The sequence below is a fragment of the Herpailurus yagouaroundi genome, unplaced genomic scaffold (assembly GCF_014898765.1).
Source record: "Herpailurus yagouaroundi ecotype Mexico unplaced genomic scaffold, PumYag 139, whole genome shotgun sequence".
Classification (NCBI taxonomy): domain Eukaryota; kingdom Metazoa; phylum Chordata; class Mammalia; order Carnivora; family Felidae; genus Herpailurus; species Herpailurus yagouaroundi.
Genome location: NW_024412394.1, coordinates 7,751,849 through 7,770,440, shown reverse-complemented (window position 1 = coordinate 7,770,440; position 18,592 = coordinate 7,751,849). Strand labels below are relative to the sequence as shown.

Sequence of the window (18,592 nt, the reverse complement as noted above, 5' to 3'; positions counted from 1 at the left end):
GTTATCGGGCCTGTATCTTCAACTCTCAGTACCATGTTTAGGCATTTAAATCCTATATTCCACGGTGAGTATGAGAAAAAAAACTTACAGACAAAAAACCTAAAATTCAGGTTTGAGAGGTATAGAAGATGTACCAACCAGTGCACTTGGAATTAAAACTGACTTTAAACCTAATTTACTGATGAAATCTGCCAGGATTTTATGTTTTCTTTACATGAGTTAGTTTGATATGTCCATTCTATTAGTCATTGTATCACTTACTACGGGATTCACATAAATTCTATATACACAGTCAATCAATGCATATTTACCAAGCATATACTCTCTACCCTGTTAATAATGTACTAGCTTCTAGAGGGACAAACTGAAAAACAAATATGGCTTCCACTTTCCAGAACTGAGAAATCTGAAGTGGTAGGACATGTCTTCATAGTAACTGGTACAGACAGGGAAATCTGCTGGCGTTACCATGGAGAGCAGGAGATGAACTGGATCAACATGAGAAGGTCATCACATATAAATATACACTTGTTGACATAAACACACACACACAGTCTACACGATGACTCAAGAACTAGAAAATAACCTTTTTCAAAAGGTTTTTCATTATGTGCTTCCGCAGGGTTTGTTCAAGTGCAGAGTCTGGATCCAAATCCAGGGCAGTCCTTAAAGTATCTGAGAAAAGGAAAACAAAATGTCTCCAACCACACGGAAGATTTAACTTTAAACATTTTGGGCTTGGGTAAAAAGGACCAAGTAACTTACCAGCACTTGTCTGGTAATGTGGCAGGTAATCGAGGCACTTGTCAAAATGCTCATCAAAATCAAATGGGTCAATGATCCGCATATCTCTTAACTACAGAAAGGAAACTGCTCAATTGTGTGCCCAACCACCAAATGGATCACCGATGCCGTTTCCCTTTTTTATCATTTATCTTTCCAACCTTATTGTTCTGCTCTGTCTATCTTCCTGGGAGCATATCCCCCACCTCCCTCCAAAACAGAGTTCCAATGGTCATTGGTTTGGTCAAGCCATATTTGACCACCACCAGAGCACTGCCCTGTGCAGTAGGAGGGCCTTTTCAGGATGTGCAATGGATGGGACCAGCCTCCTACCTTCACAGCTTCATCCTCCCTCATGATTTCCACTTCAAACATGTACTGCTCACAGAGCTTCCAGCAGTTCCAGGACAAGACAATCTCATTTGCCTGAGCCAAACGCTGAGCTAACTGGACATCATCTACATCCTGCCCAACCACCAAGAGGTACTGTCGTTGCTCATCTCCAACAATAACCTGGGAGATCTGACCTGCAGACAGACCTATCCAGAAAAAAAGAGACAAGTGGTGAACAGCCAAACTTAATTGGAAAACCATGAAAAGGATGGGTCTGGAATCCTCACATTGCTCTATGCATCAAGCCAATCTTGTTATTGCAGAAATATTGGGTGAGCTTACCTTCAAAAATATTACCTTGCCCCAGATTTCCTTCTGTCTTAAGCACACCTAGAGATATTCAAACAAGCCTGGGTTGGATGGGGGAAGAAGCAAGAGATCCTAGGTCTCTAAGAGTCTTCTCTTTAAATTGCTTTGTAATAATCAGTTAGGTCCTGATGGCAGAGACCAGAAACTAATCAGTTTCCTGATGGCTCAGAAACTGCTGCCATGGTGACCATACCATCCCTCCTCAATGTGTAATCAGGACTAAGTGAGAAGACAATCAGTATTTTACCAGACTTGGGCTTTGCCATACACTTTTATTCTACCTTCTGTTTTTCTTACCCTAAGGCATTTCTTACTGCTAATATAGCTGAAAAACTGGTTTGCTTGCCAGGGGAAAAAAAGGACTATATCCAAGTTAAGTCTGCTCTTAGCTAAGTTATCCAATCTTTTTACTTTCCTTCTTTTCAAAATTTTATTTAAATTCTATAGTTAACATACAGTGGAATATTACCCAGTCTAGGCTAAAATCAAAGGGAAAATAGTTTTAAAATAATAGCAGAGACATATACTTTTGGCCAACATGGCTTAACAGGTCATGAATTTAGCATAATGTTTGGAACAACTAAGAAACTAGAAAAAACACACAAAGCAACACTTTTCAAGATACTGGACATCAGGAAATGAAGGACAATGATGCCTGAGAGATGGGGAATAAACAAGGTGAGCTTGTTTACCTTACCGCAGCTTACTGCATGGAAGAGTTTCCAGAACATCTCAGGGTGGGGAAACCCAGGTATAACCCAGAAGACTCAAGTTAGGGAAACAGAGCTAAGAGTCTGAGGGCCAAGGTGGCTAGAGTTCACAGGGCATTGTGAGTACCGGAGAGAAGTGTACAGAGAGAGAATTCCAGAGATCTTTACCAGGTCCCCCACAAGTCTTGAGCTGAGTGCTAATGAGTGAATCAATGTGAGTAAACTACCTGAAACCAGGGAAAGAACCACCTGAAAAGATTAGAAGGAACAATCCCCAGTATCGCACAGGGCTGGCCTAGTCTCACTGGCCATATTGTCAAACTTAGTAATTCACAGGAGATTAGGTGTAGTACTCAGAGGGGTTTGCCTCAGCAATGGGGCAAAACCAGCCCTAGACTAAACACTGCTCTGGTCCCATTCAACAAAGTTTAAAAACAAAAGAAAAAAAAAATCAAGCTAACCACATCCCAGAATAATGCTCAAGAATATTTATAGAAGTATAAAAAAAAAAACCCAGCACCCAACAAGGTTAAATTCACAATGTCTGGCACACACCCAAAATAACCAGGCATGCAAAGAAAAGGAAAATATGATCCACAATGAGGAGAAAAATCAATCAATCAAGCCCAACCCAGAATAACACAGATGAAAAATTAGTAAATAAGAAAAGTAAAAGTTATAACTATATTCCATATATTCAAGAATCTAGAAAAAAGACTAAACAAGTCTACTAGAGACACTGCAAAAAAAAAAAAAAGTCTATACACTTGAAAATACAGCAATAGAAACTATCCAAAATGAAACACAGGGAGAAAAACGAGAGAAACAATGAATACAAAATCAGTGAGCTGTAGGACAATTTCAAGCAATCTAATATGTGTGTAACTGGACAGAGGAGGAAGAAGAGAGAACAAATTATTTGGAGAAATAATTGTAGAATATTTTCTAAATTTGATAAAAACCAAAACTGTATACATCCAAAAATTTCAATGAGCCACAAGCACAAGAAAAATGAAGAAAACTATACCAAGGGACATCATAACCATATTACTTAAAACCAACTGTAAAGAAAAAAAAAATCATAAGAGAAACCAGAGGGGAGAAAAAGACATTATATACAAAGAAACAAAGTAAAGATGAAAGCATATTTCTTATTGGAAATGCTGCAAGCTAGAAGACAGTAGAACAACAATTTTAACATAATAGAAAAAAATACCCAGCAACCTAGAATTCCATACCCACTTTCAAAAACCGAGGTGAAATAAAGATTTTTTTTTTTTTTTTAGACATACAAGAGCTGACCCATCTCTTACAAACCCATACTATGAGAAATGTTAAAAGTGTTCTTCAAACAGACAATAAGTGTTAACAAACACATGGACAAATTGGGACTCTCATACATTCCTGGTGAGAAAGTAAAACGGTGCAATCACTTTGGAAAAAAGATTAGCAATTTCTTAAAAAGTTAGACCTATATCTACCATATGACCTAGCCCTTTCACTTCTACATAGTATATTTACCCAAGAGAAATAAATGCATATGTCTACTCAAAGACTTGTACACAAACGTTCATAGTAGCTTTATTTGTAATAGCCAAAAACTGACAACCCAATTGTCCATCAAAAAGTGAATGGATAAACAATAGAGTTCAACAGAATACTACACAGCAATAAAAAGGAATGGACTACTGATACATTCTACAACAGTCTTTAAAAATGTAAAATAATCTCTAATGACAAAAAAAGGATATCAGAGACTTCTTGAGGATAGGGAGGGGAGCGTAGGAGGAAGGGTTATGAAAGGGGATGAGGAGAAGCATCTGGTGGCTCAGTCGGCTGAGCATCCAACTCGATTTTGGTTTAGGTCATGAGCCCAGGGTGGTGGGATTAAGACTCGCATTGGGCTCTGTACTGAGCATGGAGCCCGCTTAAGATTCTCTCTCTCTCTCTCTCTCTCTCTCTCTCTCTCTCTCTCTCCCTCTCCTTCTCTCCCCCCGTCCCTTTTCCCCACTTGCACTCACTCTCTCTCTTAAAGTCCATCAACTGATGAATGGATAAAGAAATTGTGGTTTATATACACAATGGAGTACTACATGGCAATGAGAAAGAATGAAATATGGCCCTTTGTAGCAACGTGGATGGAACTGGATAGTGTGATGCTAAGTGAAATAAGCCATACAGACAAAGACAGATACCATATGTCTTCACTCTTATGTGGATCCTGAGAAACTTAACAGAGACCCATGGGGGAGGGGAAGGAAAAAAAAGAAAAAAAAAGAGGTTAGAGTGGGAGAGAGCCAAAGCATAAGAGACTCTTAAAAACTGAGAACAAACTGAGGGTTGATGGGGGGGGAGGGGTGGGAGGGAGAGAAGGCTAGGTGATGGGCATTGAAGACGGCATCTTTTGGGATGAGCACTGGGTGTTGTATGGAAACCAATTTGACAATAAATTTCATATATTAAAAAAAAAGGGGCACAAAGAAATTTTAGTGAGTGATGGATATGTGCATTATCTTGATTGCAGTGCTGGCTTCAAAAGTGTACAAATGTTATTTATGTACAGTTTCAATTATGAGTTATCCATCAACAAAACAAAAAAACAACAAAAAATGCTACAACAGGAAAGATGCCATATAATTCAGAATAGAATTCTTTAGACTCCTCCTCAAATTGTAAATGAATAGGTCAAGGCAACTTTTGCCCTTCATTCAGAAACCCCTTAATGTTTCTGGACTTCTGTGAAGGAGCATTGTGTATAGAGCTCCCCCTCCAGTCCTGGCTCTGTCATTGATGAAATTTTTGTCTCTGTGTGCAACTTTTTAATCTTTATCGTATTATATTTTTGATTATGTAATACAATAACATAGTTCAAAAATCAGACCATGGAAACAATATACCTTAAAAATTCTTGATTCTGACTTCTGGGGAAGATGGTGGAGTAGGAGGACCCTAAACTCAACTTATCCCAAACATACAACTAGATAATACTCGCATCAGGGCAAACAACCCAGGAAAGGACCCAAAGAGTGGCCAAAACAAACCCCACAACTAAATGTAGAGAAGATACCACATTGAAAAGGGTAGTAAGGGTGGAGACCTGATGGGAACCTAAACCCATGGGTGTGACCATTGGAGGGAGGGAGCTGTGGGCAAGAAGCACACTGGGGAAGAGCCTACAGGGGGAAGAAAAATCCCTATAGCATTCGGCTTTGAAAATCAGAGGGGCTGAATTTCATGAGTGCTTATAACCAGTGGGACTTTAAAAATAAGTGGGCGTGGCTCTGAGAGAGCTCAGCTAGTGATAGGAAACTAAGGCCCTGCCCTGAAAGAGACAGCACAGCAAATAACATGTGGAGATACAGCTTGGAAGCAGCAGTTTGAAAGGCACCTGGGGCTTATGGGAGGGAGAGTTATTAATCTCAGAGTTTGCTGAGGGACTTCTCCAGAAACAAAGGAGCTGGCAGGAGCCATTTCCCTTCTGAACCCTTCATCATAAATACACAGCCAGCTGTGAGAACCAGTGCAGTGACAGCACTTACTACCTAACATGCTTACACTGCACCCCACCCCCTCTAGCCAGACAGACCTGCCTCAGTCCTGGTGCTGTGGATCCCCTTGCCCAGAAAACCCAGGCAATCCTCGCCAACAATGCATCTCTTGACCTCCCATGGAGGATGCACACACCTGTTAAAACTGCATACCCTGCCTTTGTGTGCTGTCCAGAGTACCCAGACCAGCTGGCCTCCACAGCAGCTGTGTGCGCCCTGTAGAGGAGAACCAGTGCCACCTAGTTAAAAGTGCACATCCTGCCCGCTACTTTCAAGAGCAAGAGATGTAGCTGACTTTCCTAACACACAGAAACAGACACAGATAGGCAAAATGAGGGGACAGAGGAATATGTCACAAATGAAAGAACAGGACAAAATCACAGCAAGAGACCTATGTGAAATGGATATAAGTAACATGGCTGACAGAGAATTTAACGTAATGGTCATAAAGATACTCACTGGACTCAAGAAAAGAGTGGAGAACATCAGTGAGACCCTAAGGAAGAAGTAACAAACAAAAAAGAACCAATCAGAGATGAAAAACACAATAGATGAAATTAAAAATAAACTTGATAGAATAGCAGGCTGGAAGAAGCAGGGGAGCAAATCAGTGAACTAGAAGACAGAGGAATAGAAAGTAATCAAGCTGAAAAAATGAGAGAAAAAAGAATTATGCAAACTGAGAATAGACATAAGGGAACTCAGTGATGCCATCAGGTGTAATAACATCAAGTGTAATAGGGATTACAGGAAAAGAGACAGAAAAGGGAGCAGAAAATTTATTTGAAGAAACAGTAGCTGAAAACTTCCCTAATCTGGGTAAGGAAACAGATACCTAGATCCAGGAGGTACAGATCCCCCAACAAAATCAGCCAAAGTTATTTAGACAGTTAGATAGGAATCACAATGCCAGGAGGCACAGAGATCCCCCAACAAAATCAACCAAAGTTAGACAGTAATCAAAATGCCAAAAAGTAATGATAAAGAAAAAAAATTAAGCAGCAAGACGAAAGAAGACACTTACATACAAGGGAAATTTCCCCCATAAGACTATCAGTGGTTTTTTTCAGCAGAAACTTTGCAAGTCAAAAGGGAACGGCATGATATATTCAAAGTGCTGAAAGGGAAAAATCTAAAGCTAAGAATACTCTACCCAGCAAGGGTAGCACTGAGAATAGGAGAGATAAACCGTTTATCAGACAAACAAGAACTAAAGGAGTTCTGACCACTAAATCAGCCCTACAAGAAATATTAAAAGGGACTCTGAGTGGAAAGACCATAAGTGAGAGTATGAAAAAGAGGAAACACAAAAGTGGTAAACATAAGTATTTCTTTTTTTTTTTTAATGTTTATTTATTTTTGAGACAGAGAGAGACAGAGCATGAACGGGGGAGGGTCAGAGAGAGAGGGAGACACAGAATCCAAAGCAGGCTCCAGGCTCCAAGCTGTCAGCACAGAGCCTGACGCGGGGCTCGAACTCACGGACCGCGAGATCATGACCTGAGCCGAAGTTGGCCGCTTAACCGACTGAGCCACCCAGGCGCCCCAAACAGAAGTATTTCTGTAAAAACAAAACAAAACATTCACAAAATAAAAGGATGTAAAACATGATACCATATACCTAAAACATGGAGGGGAGAGGAGTAAAGAATAGGTTCGAACTTAAGTGACCATCAACTTAATATAGACTGCTGTATGAAGAGGTTATATACAAACCTGATGGTAGCCATAAATCAAAAACCACAAATAGATATGCAAAGAATAAAGAGACAGGAATCCAAGTATATCACTGAAGAAAACCAGCAAAGTATGAAAGAGAGACAGACAGGAAAGGACCAGAGAAAAACTACAAAAATGACAACAAATAACAAAATGGCAGTAACTACATATCTAACAATAATTACTTTAAATGTAATCATTTACAATCAGAAGACATAGGATGACAGAGTGGATAAAAAAACAACACTCATTTCAGACCAAAAGATACCTGCAGATTGAAAGTGAGGGGATGGAGAAATATATATCATGTAAATGCATGACAAAAGAAAGCTGGAGTAGCAATACTTGTATCACACAAAATAGACATAAAACAAAGACTGTAACATGAGACAAAGAAGGACACTATATAATAATAAAGGGACAATCCAATCAGAAGATACAACAATTGTAAATATTTATGCACATAACATGAAAGCACCCAAATACATAAAATAATTAGTAACAAAAAGAACTAATCAATAATAATACAATAGTAGGAGACTTTAACACTGCACTTATATCAATGGACAGATCGTTTAAACAGATCATCAACAAGGAAACAATGGCTTTGAATGACACACTAGACTAAGTAGACTTAACAGATATATTCAAAACATTCCATCTTAAAACAGCAAAATACACATTCTTTTCAAGTGCACATGAACATTCTCCAGAATGGATCACATATTAGGCCACAAAACAGGCCTCAACAACTTCAAGAACACTGAAGTCATACCAAGCACCTTTTCTGACCACAATGCTGTGAAACTACAAGTCAACCACAAGAAAAAAATCTGTAAAGACCACAAATACACGTAGGTTAAATCACATGCTACTGAGCACTGAATGGGTCAACCAAAAAATCAAAGAAGAAATCAAAAGGTACATGGAAACAAATGAAAATGAAAACACAACAGTCCCAAACTTTGGGATGCAGTAAAAGCAGTTCTAAGAGGAAAGTTTATGGCAATACAGGCCTGGCTCAAGAAGCAAGGAAAATCTCAAATAAACAACATAACTTTACATGTTAAGGACAAAAACCAAAACCAGCAGAAGGAAGGAAATAATGAAGATTAGAGACGAAATAAATGATATACAAACAAAAACAATAGATCAATGAAACTAGATGGTTCTTTGAAAAGATCAACAAAATTAATAAATCTCTAGCCAAACTCATAAAAAAAAAGAGCACTCAAACTCACAAATGAAAGAGGAAAAATAACTAACACTACAGAATTACAATTATAAGAGAATATTATGAAAACTATATGCAAAAAATTTGGAAAACCTAGAAGAAATGAATAAATTCCTAGAAATATATAACCTACCAAAATTGAAGCAGGAAGGAATAGAAAATTTGAACAGACCCATAACCAGCAAAGAAAGTGAATCAATAAGCAAAAAACTCCCAACAAACAAAAGTCCAGGGCCAGATGTCTTCACAGAGGAATTCTACCAAACATTTAAAGAAGAGTTAATACCTATTCTTTTTAAACTATTCCAAAAAATAGGACATGGAAAACTTCCAAATTCATTCTATGAGGCCAGTATCACTGTGATACCAAAACCAGATAAAGACAGCACACAAAAAAGAGAACTACAGGCCAATGTCTCTGATGAACATAGATGCAAAAATCCTCAACAAAATACAGTACCGGCAAACCAAAGTCAACAATACATCTGAAAAATCACTCACCACAATCAAGTGGGATTTATTCTCAGGATGCAAGCGTGGTTTAATATTTGAAAATCGATCAATGTGATACATCACATTGGTAAGAGAAAGGATAAAAACAACCATATGATCATTTCAACAGATGAAGAAAAAGCATTTGACAAAGTACAACATCCATTCATAACAAAAGCCCTCAACAATGTAGGTTTAAAGGGAACATACCTTAACATAATAAAGGCCATATAAAAAAACCTCACAGCTAACACCATCCTTCATGGGGAAAAGCTGAGAGCTTTTCCCCTAAGGTCAGGAACAAGTCAAAGATGTCCACTCTCACCACTTTTATTCAACATAGGACTGGAAGTCCTTTCAGACAACAAAAGGAATAAAAGGCATCCAAATTAGTATGGAAGAAGTAAAATTCTCACTATTTGCAATGACATAATATTATAAACACTCCACCAAAAAACTATGAGAACTGATAAATGAATTCAGTAAAATTGCAGGACACAAAATCTACGTGCAGAAATCTGTTGCATTTCTATACACTAATAATGAGGCAGTTGAAGGAGAAATTAAGAAAACAATCCCATTTACAACTGTACCAAAAGTAGTAAGATACCTAGGAATAAACCTAACCAAAAAGGTGAAAGACCTAAACTCTGAAAACTATAAAACACTGATGAAAGAAATTGAAGGTTACACAAAGAAATGGAAAGACCTTCCATGCTCATGGAAAGGAAGAACAAACATTGTTAAAATGTTTACACTACCCAAAGCAATCTACAGTTTTAATGCAATCCCTATCAAAATACCAACATCATTTTTCACAGAGCTAGAACAAACAATTCTAAAATTTGTATAGAACCACAAAAGACCCCAAATAACCAAAGCAATTTTGAAAAAGCAAAGCAAAGCCAGAGGGATCATGATTCCAGGTTTCAAGTTATATCACAAAGCTGTAGTAATTAACAGTACGGTACTGACACACAAACAGACAGATCAATGGAATAGAACAGAAAACCCAGAAATAAACCCACACTTACACAGTCAATTAATCTGTGGCAAAGCATGGAAAAATACCCAGTGGGAAAGACAGTCTCTTCAAAAATGGTGCTGGAAAACTGGTCAGTTACATAAAAGAATGAAATTGGACCACTTTATTACACCATACACAAAAATAAACTAAAAATGGATTGAAGACCTAAATGTGAGACCTGAAACCATAAAAATCCTAGAAGAAAGCACAGCCAGTAATGTCTCAGACATTGGCCATAGTAACATTTTTCTAGATATGTCTCTTGAGGCAAGGAAAACAAAAGCAAAAATAAACTATTGGGACTACATCAAAATAAAAATCTGCACAGTGAAGGAAACAATCCACAAAACTAAAGGCAATCTACTAAATGGGAGAAGATATTTGCAAATGATATATCTGCTAAAAGGGTTAGTACCTAAAATATATAAATAACTTACACAACTCAACAACAAGAAGACCCAAATAATCCAACTAAAAAATGTGCAAAAGACATGAGCAGACATTTCTCCAAAGTGGACATATACAGATGGCCAACAGACACATGAAAAGATGCTCAATACCACTCACCATCAGGGAAATACCAATCAAAATTACAATAAGATATCACTTCGTCCCTGTCAGAACAGCTGAAATTAAAAACACAAGAAACAAGTGTTGGAAAGGACAAGGATAAAAAGGAACCAACTCTCTTGCACTGTTGGTGGGAATGAATGCAAACTGGTGCAGCCACTGTGGAAAACAGTACAGAGGTTCCTCAAAAAGTTAAAAATAAAACTACCCTACTATCCAGTAATCACACTACTGGGTACGTATCCAAATAATACAAAAACACTAATTCAAAGGGATACTTGCATGCCTACGTTTATAGCAGCATTATCTACAATAGCCAGATTATGGAAGCAGCCCAAGTATCCATCAATAGATGAATGGATAAAGAAGATATGGTGTATATATACATAATGGAATATTATGCAGCCATTAAAAGAATGAAATCTTGCCATTTGCGATGACATGGATAGAGCTAAGAGTATAATGCTAAGCAAAGTAAGTCAGAGAAAGACAAATATCATATAATTTCACTCCTATGTGGAATTTAAAACAAAACAAATAGGCAAAAGAAAAAAGAAAGAGAGACAAACCAAGGAACAGACTATAGAGAACAATCTGATGGTTATCAGAGGGAGGTTGGGGTAGGGGGATGGGTTAAATAGGTGATGAGGATTAAGGAGTGCACTTGTGATGAGCACTGGGTGATGTATGGAATTATTGAATCACTATATTGTACACCTGAAACAAATATAACACTGTATGTTAATTATACTGGAATTAAAATTAAATTCTTGATTTCATCTATGTGTCTATCTACACTATTCTCCTCCAATAGTTAACTTTTATTCATTTCTTATATATCTTGCCAGTGTTTCCTTATACAAATATGAACAAACAAGAAAAATTCCTACTTTTCGTCTTTATAAAAAAAGGTAGCATACCAAACACAGTGCTTTGCATCTTGCTTTTCTCAACTATATTTTTAAGATATTGTTATATCAGAATATCTTTTTTTTAAGGCTTCAGAAAAGCTGAGTAGACAAATTGTTGTTTATTTAACCAGTTTCCTGTAGATCATTTTCAATCTTTTATTACAAAACATATTGCAATGAATAATCTCATACATATAACATTTCATACATACTCAGGTATATCTATAGGATAAATATTCAGAAGTGGGACTGCTGGGTTGAAGAATAATGCATTTGTAATCTTGACAGAGATTACTGAATTATTCTTTAGAAGTTGTGCTGCTGTTGACTCTCACCAGCAATGTATGAAATGTTTATTCTTATTGCCTTATCAACACTGTGATCAGCATCTGAATTTTTGTGTTATCTATAGGTGAAATAGTCTCAATGTACTTTCAATTGGCATTTTTATTATGAAATTGAACATCTTTTCACATTTTAAAAGATGTATTTGTCTATGTACTATCAATTCATGTCCTTTGCTATTTTTCCCTTAAAATGTTAGTCCTCTGTTGATTTCGAGGTATTCTATTTCTAATACTCACCCTTTGTGTACATGATACAAGGTGCAAATATTTTTTTGCCAGGTTGTCATTTATAATTAGAATTTTTTATAGTTTTTTGTTTGTTTTAATGAGCACTCTTTTAGTAGCTACTACCTATCTTTAGCTGCAGGTCCTGGCCTTCTTTGGTATGGTAGATCCCAAATTTCTCCTGTATCTCCAGACTGCATTTTGCCACCAGGGTAATGATGTCACTCAGTTGATTCTGTTTCACCGTCCAGAGTGCTAGGAGCACATTCCCTACAGAGACAGAAGACAGGCTAACAGGGATTGAATGTCTGGGTTCACCTGATCAGGGAAGAGCCCCCAGTTATGCAGAACGTATCATACAAGGTGTTAGGCGAGGTTTCTTGGACCTGTACATTATGCTTGGTTAAAATACTGCCTTAGAACCTCAAAACGACTCATCATACAAAACCATGACGAGGCAGAAGCTGAAATGTTCCTAATGTTTTAAGAATATTTTTCTTAAATATTAGAAATATTAGAGGGAAGAATCTTCCCTCCACCAGTATACTAATAGAAAGGGAAGGGTACTAGCCAAGAGGTTCATAAAATATAGGTTCATGTTCAAATCTAATTTCAAGGGTGGTTTAATTAAGTTTAACTTAAAAAAAGAGGCCAACTCTTTGGCATATAGCTGTTAATGATCTTAAGAGTTCTCCAGATAGGAGATTTTGACTCCTCCCTATCTTACATATAGCCTCTGCTCTTGAGGACAAAGTTTCTCATTAATTTTCTCATGAATGCTTTATAGGCACTTATTTTTCTGTCACTCAATCTAAGCAAATTGTTAGGCACATATGAACTTAATACAGGCAAGGCTTTTCCACTAGATTGAGAAAACTTTTGAGGTACAGAGTGTGTCTTCTTCATCTTTGTTTCCCCAGGGCCTAGTACATATTAAATAATCAAACAATGCTGATTAATAAACAAATATGCCAAATTCCACCTAAATGCAGTCTTCCTCACTTACAGTCCTTTAACTATTCAGAAAAACTGAAAAATACCTGTGATATTTAGGATATCTCCTCCAAAACACAGCACATCTGAAATCAAGGAGAGAGAGGGAAATGCATCAAAATCAGATATACTAGGGGCACCTGGTCTTGGTTTTGGCTCAGGTCATGATCTCCTGGTTTGTGAGTTTGAGGCCCAAGTCAGGCTCCGCAGCTGGCAGTAGAGAGCCTGTTTGGGATTTTCTCTCTCCCTATGTTCCTCCCCCACTCACACTGTCTCTGTCTCAGTCAAAATAAATAAACAAACTTAAAAAAAAATCAGATATACTAGAGCATGGCAGAATCATACATGATCGAAAAATTGACCTATTCTGAGTTTTTCCTCATTATCTTCTCTGGTCTATTTATTCACTCCAAGGTTCAGACTCTTTCCCTTCGTTTCTCCCCAAATCTGTTTCTATCTCCATATTCTTTTTTTTTTTTTAACATTTTTTTTTATTATTGAGAGACATAGAGTGTGAGCAAGGGAGGGGCACAGAGAGGGGGGGACACAGAATCCGAAGCAGGCTCCAGGCTCTGAGCTGTCAGCATAGAACCCGACACGAGGCTCCAACTCACAAACCATGAGATCACGACCTGAGCCGAAGTCGGATGCCCAACCAACTGAGCCACCCAGGAGCCCCTCTATATCCATCTTCTTGAAAATGAAAGAACTACTACTGTTCTCTTTAAAGCTCCCCCCCCCCCCCCCCGTTTGTGTTCTGGATCCTAGCCCCTCCCATCCTTTCAAGAACTTCACTCCTTATCTCCTCTACTGGATCATTCCCATTAGTATCTTAAAAAACAAAACCAAAAAACAATAAAATTAACCCACCTATCCTTGACTTTACTTTCCTACTAGCTCCATTTTCCTGCTATACTCCCAACAACAAAAGTTCTCAGAGTTGGCCATATTACAATTTGTTCGTCACATCCTTTTCACCCTGAAATGTTTTCTCTACCATTCTCAGCATTCTCTAATCTGACTTCCAACTCCAACACATCACTAAAATTCTCAAGATCATCAACAGCATTCATCTTGAAAAATCCAATATTCTTCTCACATCACACTGTACTTTATACCTTTCATTTCCAGCCCAGCCAGCCATAGCCCTCTTCTCCTAGAGACACTACTTCTTTGGCTTCAGGGACACCGCAGTAGCCTAACTGGGTGCTTTACAGTTTCTTTGGTAGGTTCTTTCTCTCCAATCATAATCTATCCTGGTCAAGTCCCTCAAGCCTCAGTCTTAGGCTCTTTCTCTTTACTTACACTCTCCTCATGTGGACTCAGACAGTTCTTAACTTTAAGTGACATCTTTATGCCATCGACTCACTTTTTGTCTCTAACACAGATCTATTCTCTGAGCTCCAGTCTCAATCATAGCTACCGACTTCATTTTTCCATCGGAATGACTTACTGGCATCTCAGATTCAATATATTCAAAACATAACCCTTGATTTTCTTTCTCAGAGCCCAGTCTTGCCCATCTTGGTTAAGTGACACCACCATCAATTCGTTATGAAAAAGCCAAAAACTGTAGTCATTTTCCTCTCTACTTCCTGCTGATATCAATATATCAGCCAATCCTGTCTGTAGAACCTGCAAAACACATTTCAGATCAATTCATCTCTTTACAGCTCTGCTGACTTATCTCTAGACCGACGGTTTCAACCTTGGCTTCAACACTGGAATAGCCTGTAAAACTGAAAAAAAAAAAAAAAGAAAAAAAAATCCTTATTCCTGGGCCTACCTACCCCCCAGGTATTCTGATTTAACTGGACTGGGGTGAAGCCTAGACATCAGGACTTTTAAAAGCTCCCCAAGGGGGCGCCTGGGTGGCGCAGTCGGTTAAGCGTCCGACTTCAGCCAGGTCACGATCTCGCGGTCCGTGAGTTCGAGCCCCGCGTCGGGCTCTGGGCTGATGGCTTGGAGCCTGGAGCCTGTTTCCGCTTCTGTGTCTCCCTCTCTCTCTGCCCCTCCCCTGTTCATGCTCTGTCTCTCTCTGTCCCAAAAATAAATAAACATTGAAAAAAAAATTAAAAAAAAAAAAAAAACTCCCCAAGTGGTTATCTAATATGCTGCCAAGGTTGAGAACCACCATCCTAGACCAAATTGCCATCATCTCTCCACAGCTGCTACAACTGCCTCTTCCTGCTTCTGTTCTTACCACCTACCCCCCGTCAGCTCCCTATAATCCAGTCTCCACGAGGTAGTTAAAATAAGCTTTACAAAAACGTATATCGGATCACAACACAACCCTGCCAGAACCAGCAGTTTCCCTTTGTACAAAAATAATATAATCCAAACTCCTTGTAGCCTATAGAGCTCAATGATCTCCAATCTTACCTCAAATCACTCTCCTCCCTGTGAGCCATGCTCTAGCCACACTGGCCTTTCGTTCCTAGAACACGCCAAGCTTCCTCCCATCTCAGAAGCTTTGCACTTGGCCTTCTTCTGCCTGAAGTGGTTTACCCCTTGTTCTTCACAAGGTGTTCCTCTCATCCTTTAGGTCTCAGCTTAAACACCTTCTCAGAGGAGCCACCCTACCTAACAGAAAATCTCTCACTGTACAATTCTGTTTTTACCATTACACCCTTATTTCCTTTGCAAAATACATAACCTATAACTATCTTGTTTACTTATTATTTGTCTCTCCCGCTGACATGGACAATCCAAGAGGGCAGGTACCATATCTTATTTTCCCCTGTATTTCTAGTACCCAGCAATTCCTGGTGTTATAATACATACATAATATATAATTTCTATCTCTCTCTTTCATCTAAACTTGATGAGAAAAATTTAAAGATCTTTCATAAAGGTTCCTCAGGGGTAAGGGGTGAGTGAAATTGACAAGTTCCTAAAGAAGATGCCACAAAGTAAGCATTCTGGTGCATCTCAGAATTATGGACATGACTGTATTGGTACTGACAGTAAAGGAAGGGAACGTTATGTAAGTACTAAAGGACTAGAGTAATTTCTGTTGGGCAGAAGTCTGGCCAAGATCTTTGGCCCAGGGCATGATCTGTTGGGCAGATTTCAGATTAAGACTGAAATCTCCTCAAGGGCAGGTTTTTGCAAACTCTGCACGTTTCACAGTGCATATTACAGAATATGTACTCAATGTTTACTGCACACGTAAGGAGCTGTTTTTTTTTTTTTTTTCCTCCCAGATTAGGCAATTTTCCACAAACTAAATGGCAGAAAATGAAGAAGACACTGATTCCTACTTCACAGGATCAGAATGCAGTAGAATGGGAAGGTGTTTTGTAAATTACATCTGATATAAACATATGGGGCACACTGCATTATTGTTAGAAGAGACAACCAAAGGAATACTTTATTTAGAAACAAAATATAAGCAGCAAAGTAAAAACTCAAATTAGTATTTTCCCCCCTTTCTGAACATCAAGTCAACAGGATGTGAGACTAGGTAGAATGGCAGATACAGGCAAAAATCTAGCTTGTTAGTGGCAAGAAGAAGAAATAAAAAAGATGGTTAACACTGAAGGAATGACCCTGTAGTATTTTTTAAAGTAGCCCAGCCCCCCTTTTGTTACAAACCCTCAGGAGCCCAGGACCACAACTCCTCGCTTCCCTCCAATAGTCACTCACGCTCCACGATGTCACTAATGTAATAACTGAAGATGTGGGCCAGTTTGTCCATGTCATGTTCCGACTTGCAGGTCAGGCTGAACCTGTCCATTAATGCTGTAAACCCTAGCCGACAAAACAAAAATTACGTTAGCTGAACTTTTGGGCTCTATTCCCTCTACGCCGCAGGCCCAAAGGAAGCAGATCTCCTGCAGGTGAGTAATTTCATTATCCTTGGAACAAGTGTTACTCAACGCAGTCAGGGCCACGCTGGCTGCTACTGCCTCTGAGAATCTGGAGAGCCACCCCCTCTGCGTTTCCAGGAGATGCAGATGAAGATTCGCCCACAAGCACCCCTTTCATCTCTAGCCAGCTACCACTTCTGCCATACCCTCTTACGCTCCCTGGCCAAGGGAAAAATGGGAATGACATGGGGGGATGGCTAAAAGCTTTATGGAGAGCCCAGATGCTGAGCTCCTTGAGGTCAGGCACCTTAATCACTCATCTTCAGATCCAAGACACAAACTCCATAAATATTTAAATGAGCAACTCTCAAAGTAGCTGTTGGATCTCTAATTCCTAGAGCGGTGGCGGGCACACACTTAAGGACGGACTCAAAGGAGGAATTCACTGAGCGAATAAAAGAACTGGCTGAAGCAGTATGCGTACTGGGAGAGGTCGTGGATTCAAAGCCTCCCATATTGCCCTGTAAAAGTCCTTCCCCTTTTCTGGGTCTTTCATTAACTTAAGGGTTCCACCAGACCATCCCGAAAGACGTCTCCCCGCTCTTAAAAAGACCGTCCAGGTTTCCCGAGGAAGCGGCAGCGACAGCCGTCAGGGCGCGCCTTTGCTCTCCAGAGGCCAAGCCTGTAACCGCCCCTCTGGCAAGGCCGGAGAGCGACGCTCCACCCCTCACCCGTCACGTGGACGCCAAGGAGGACGCCCTGGGCCGTGGCGAGCTCGGGTTCCGGTCCTCGGGGCTTCCTGAACACCAGCAGGTCGGGAAGCAGCGCCGCCAACCGGGCCTCTACTGGCCACAGAGAAGGAACCGCCGCCCGCTCGCCAGTCGCCATGGCGGCGGCGCGGTTGCCCGCCAACTTACCGGAACCGGGAGAGGGGGCCTCCACGTAGCAGCCAATCCGCAACGACAGCCCTGGCGAGTTCCTCCCACCAACCAATAAGTGCAGGCTTCCTCGGGGCCCCGCCCCACCTGCTTCTCGCGCCTGCGCTCTAGCTCCTGACTCGCAGGCAACAGGCCTGAGGAGTGTAAGCGCTTTAAAAGGCGTCGGGGTGACACTTTTAAGTCTCGAAATATGGAGCCTCTGACTTTGGCCCAGGGCATGATCTCCCGGTTCGTGGGCTTGAGCCCCGCGTTAGGCTCTATGTGGACAGCTAGCTCAGAGCCTGGAGCCTGCCTACAGATTCTGTGCCTCCCGCTCTGTCCCCCAGCCCCACTCACACGCTCTCTCAAAAATAAAAAGCGAGCAAACAAAATCTTGAAACGCAAAGATGCTTCTACAATAAAACATCATCGCAGATAGTGTCAATGGGCGGGGGGGTCTTTTCCTATCACCTATGAATACGTAAGGACAATGTTCGATTGGCATCTGACTAACGCAAACTGTGTGTGTGTGTGTGTGTGTGCGCGCGCGCGCGCGTTTTAATACCCTTAGGCTAAGCTTATTTAAGTCAGTCCTTTCCCCC

At 39.9% G+C, this 18,592-nt stretch overlaps 1 protein-coding gene across 3 annotated transcripts in view; it reads right to left on the bottom strand.

Annotated features, from left to right (window-relative positions):
- LOC121029418 (adenylate cyclase type 10-like) overlaps window positions 1–17,982 on the bottom strand; it is a 52,171-nt gene extending 34,189 nt beyond the window's left edge. The window contains exons 1-7 of one of the 3 annotated variants that reach the window (XM_040473419.1): window positions 17,805–17,982; window positions 16,910–17,014; window positions 13,309–13,347; window positions 12,395–12,538; window positions 1,117–1,322; window positions 766–856; window positions 587–675 (exon numbers count right to left, since the gene is read on the bottom strand). In XM_040473419.1, coding sequence (XP_040329353.1) covers window positions 587–675; window positions 766–856; window positions 1,117–1,322; window positions 12,395–12,538; window positions 13,309–13,347; window positions 16,910–17,014; window positions 17,805–17,961 — 831 coding nt within the window. In that variant the 5' untranslated portion in view covers window positions 17,962–17,982. The other 2 variants (XM_040473421.1, XM_040473422.1) reach the window with 2 other exon arrangements.
- Between the last annotated feature and the right edge of the window lie 610 nt (window positions 17,983–18,592).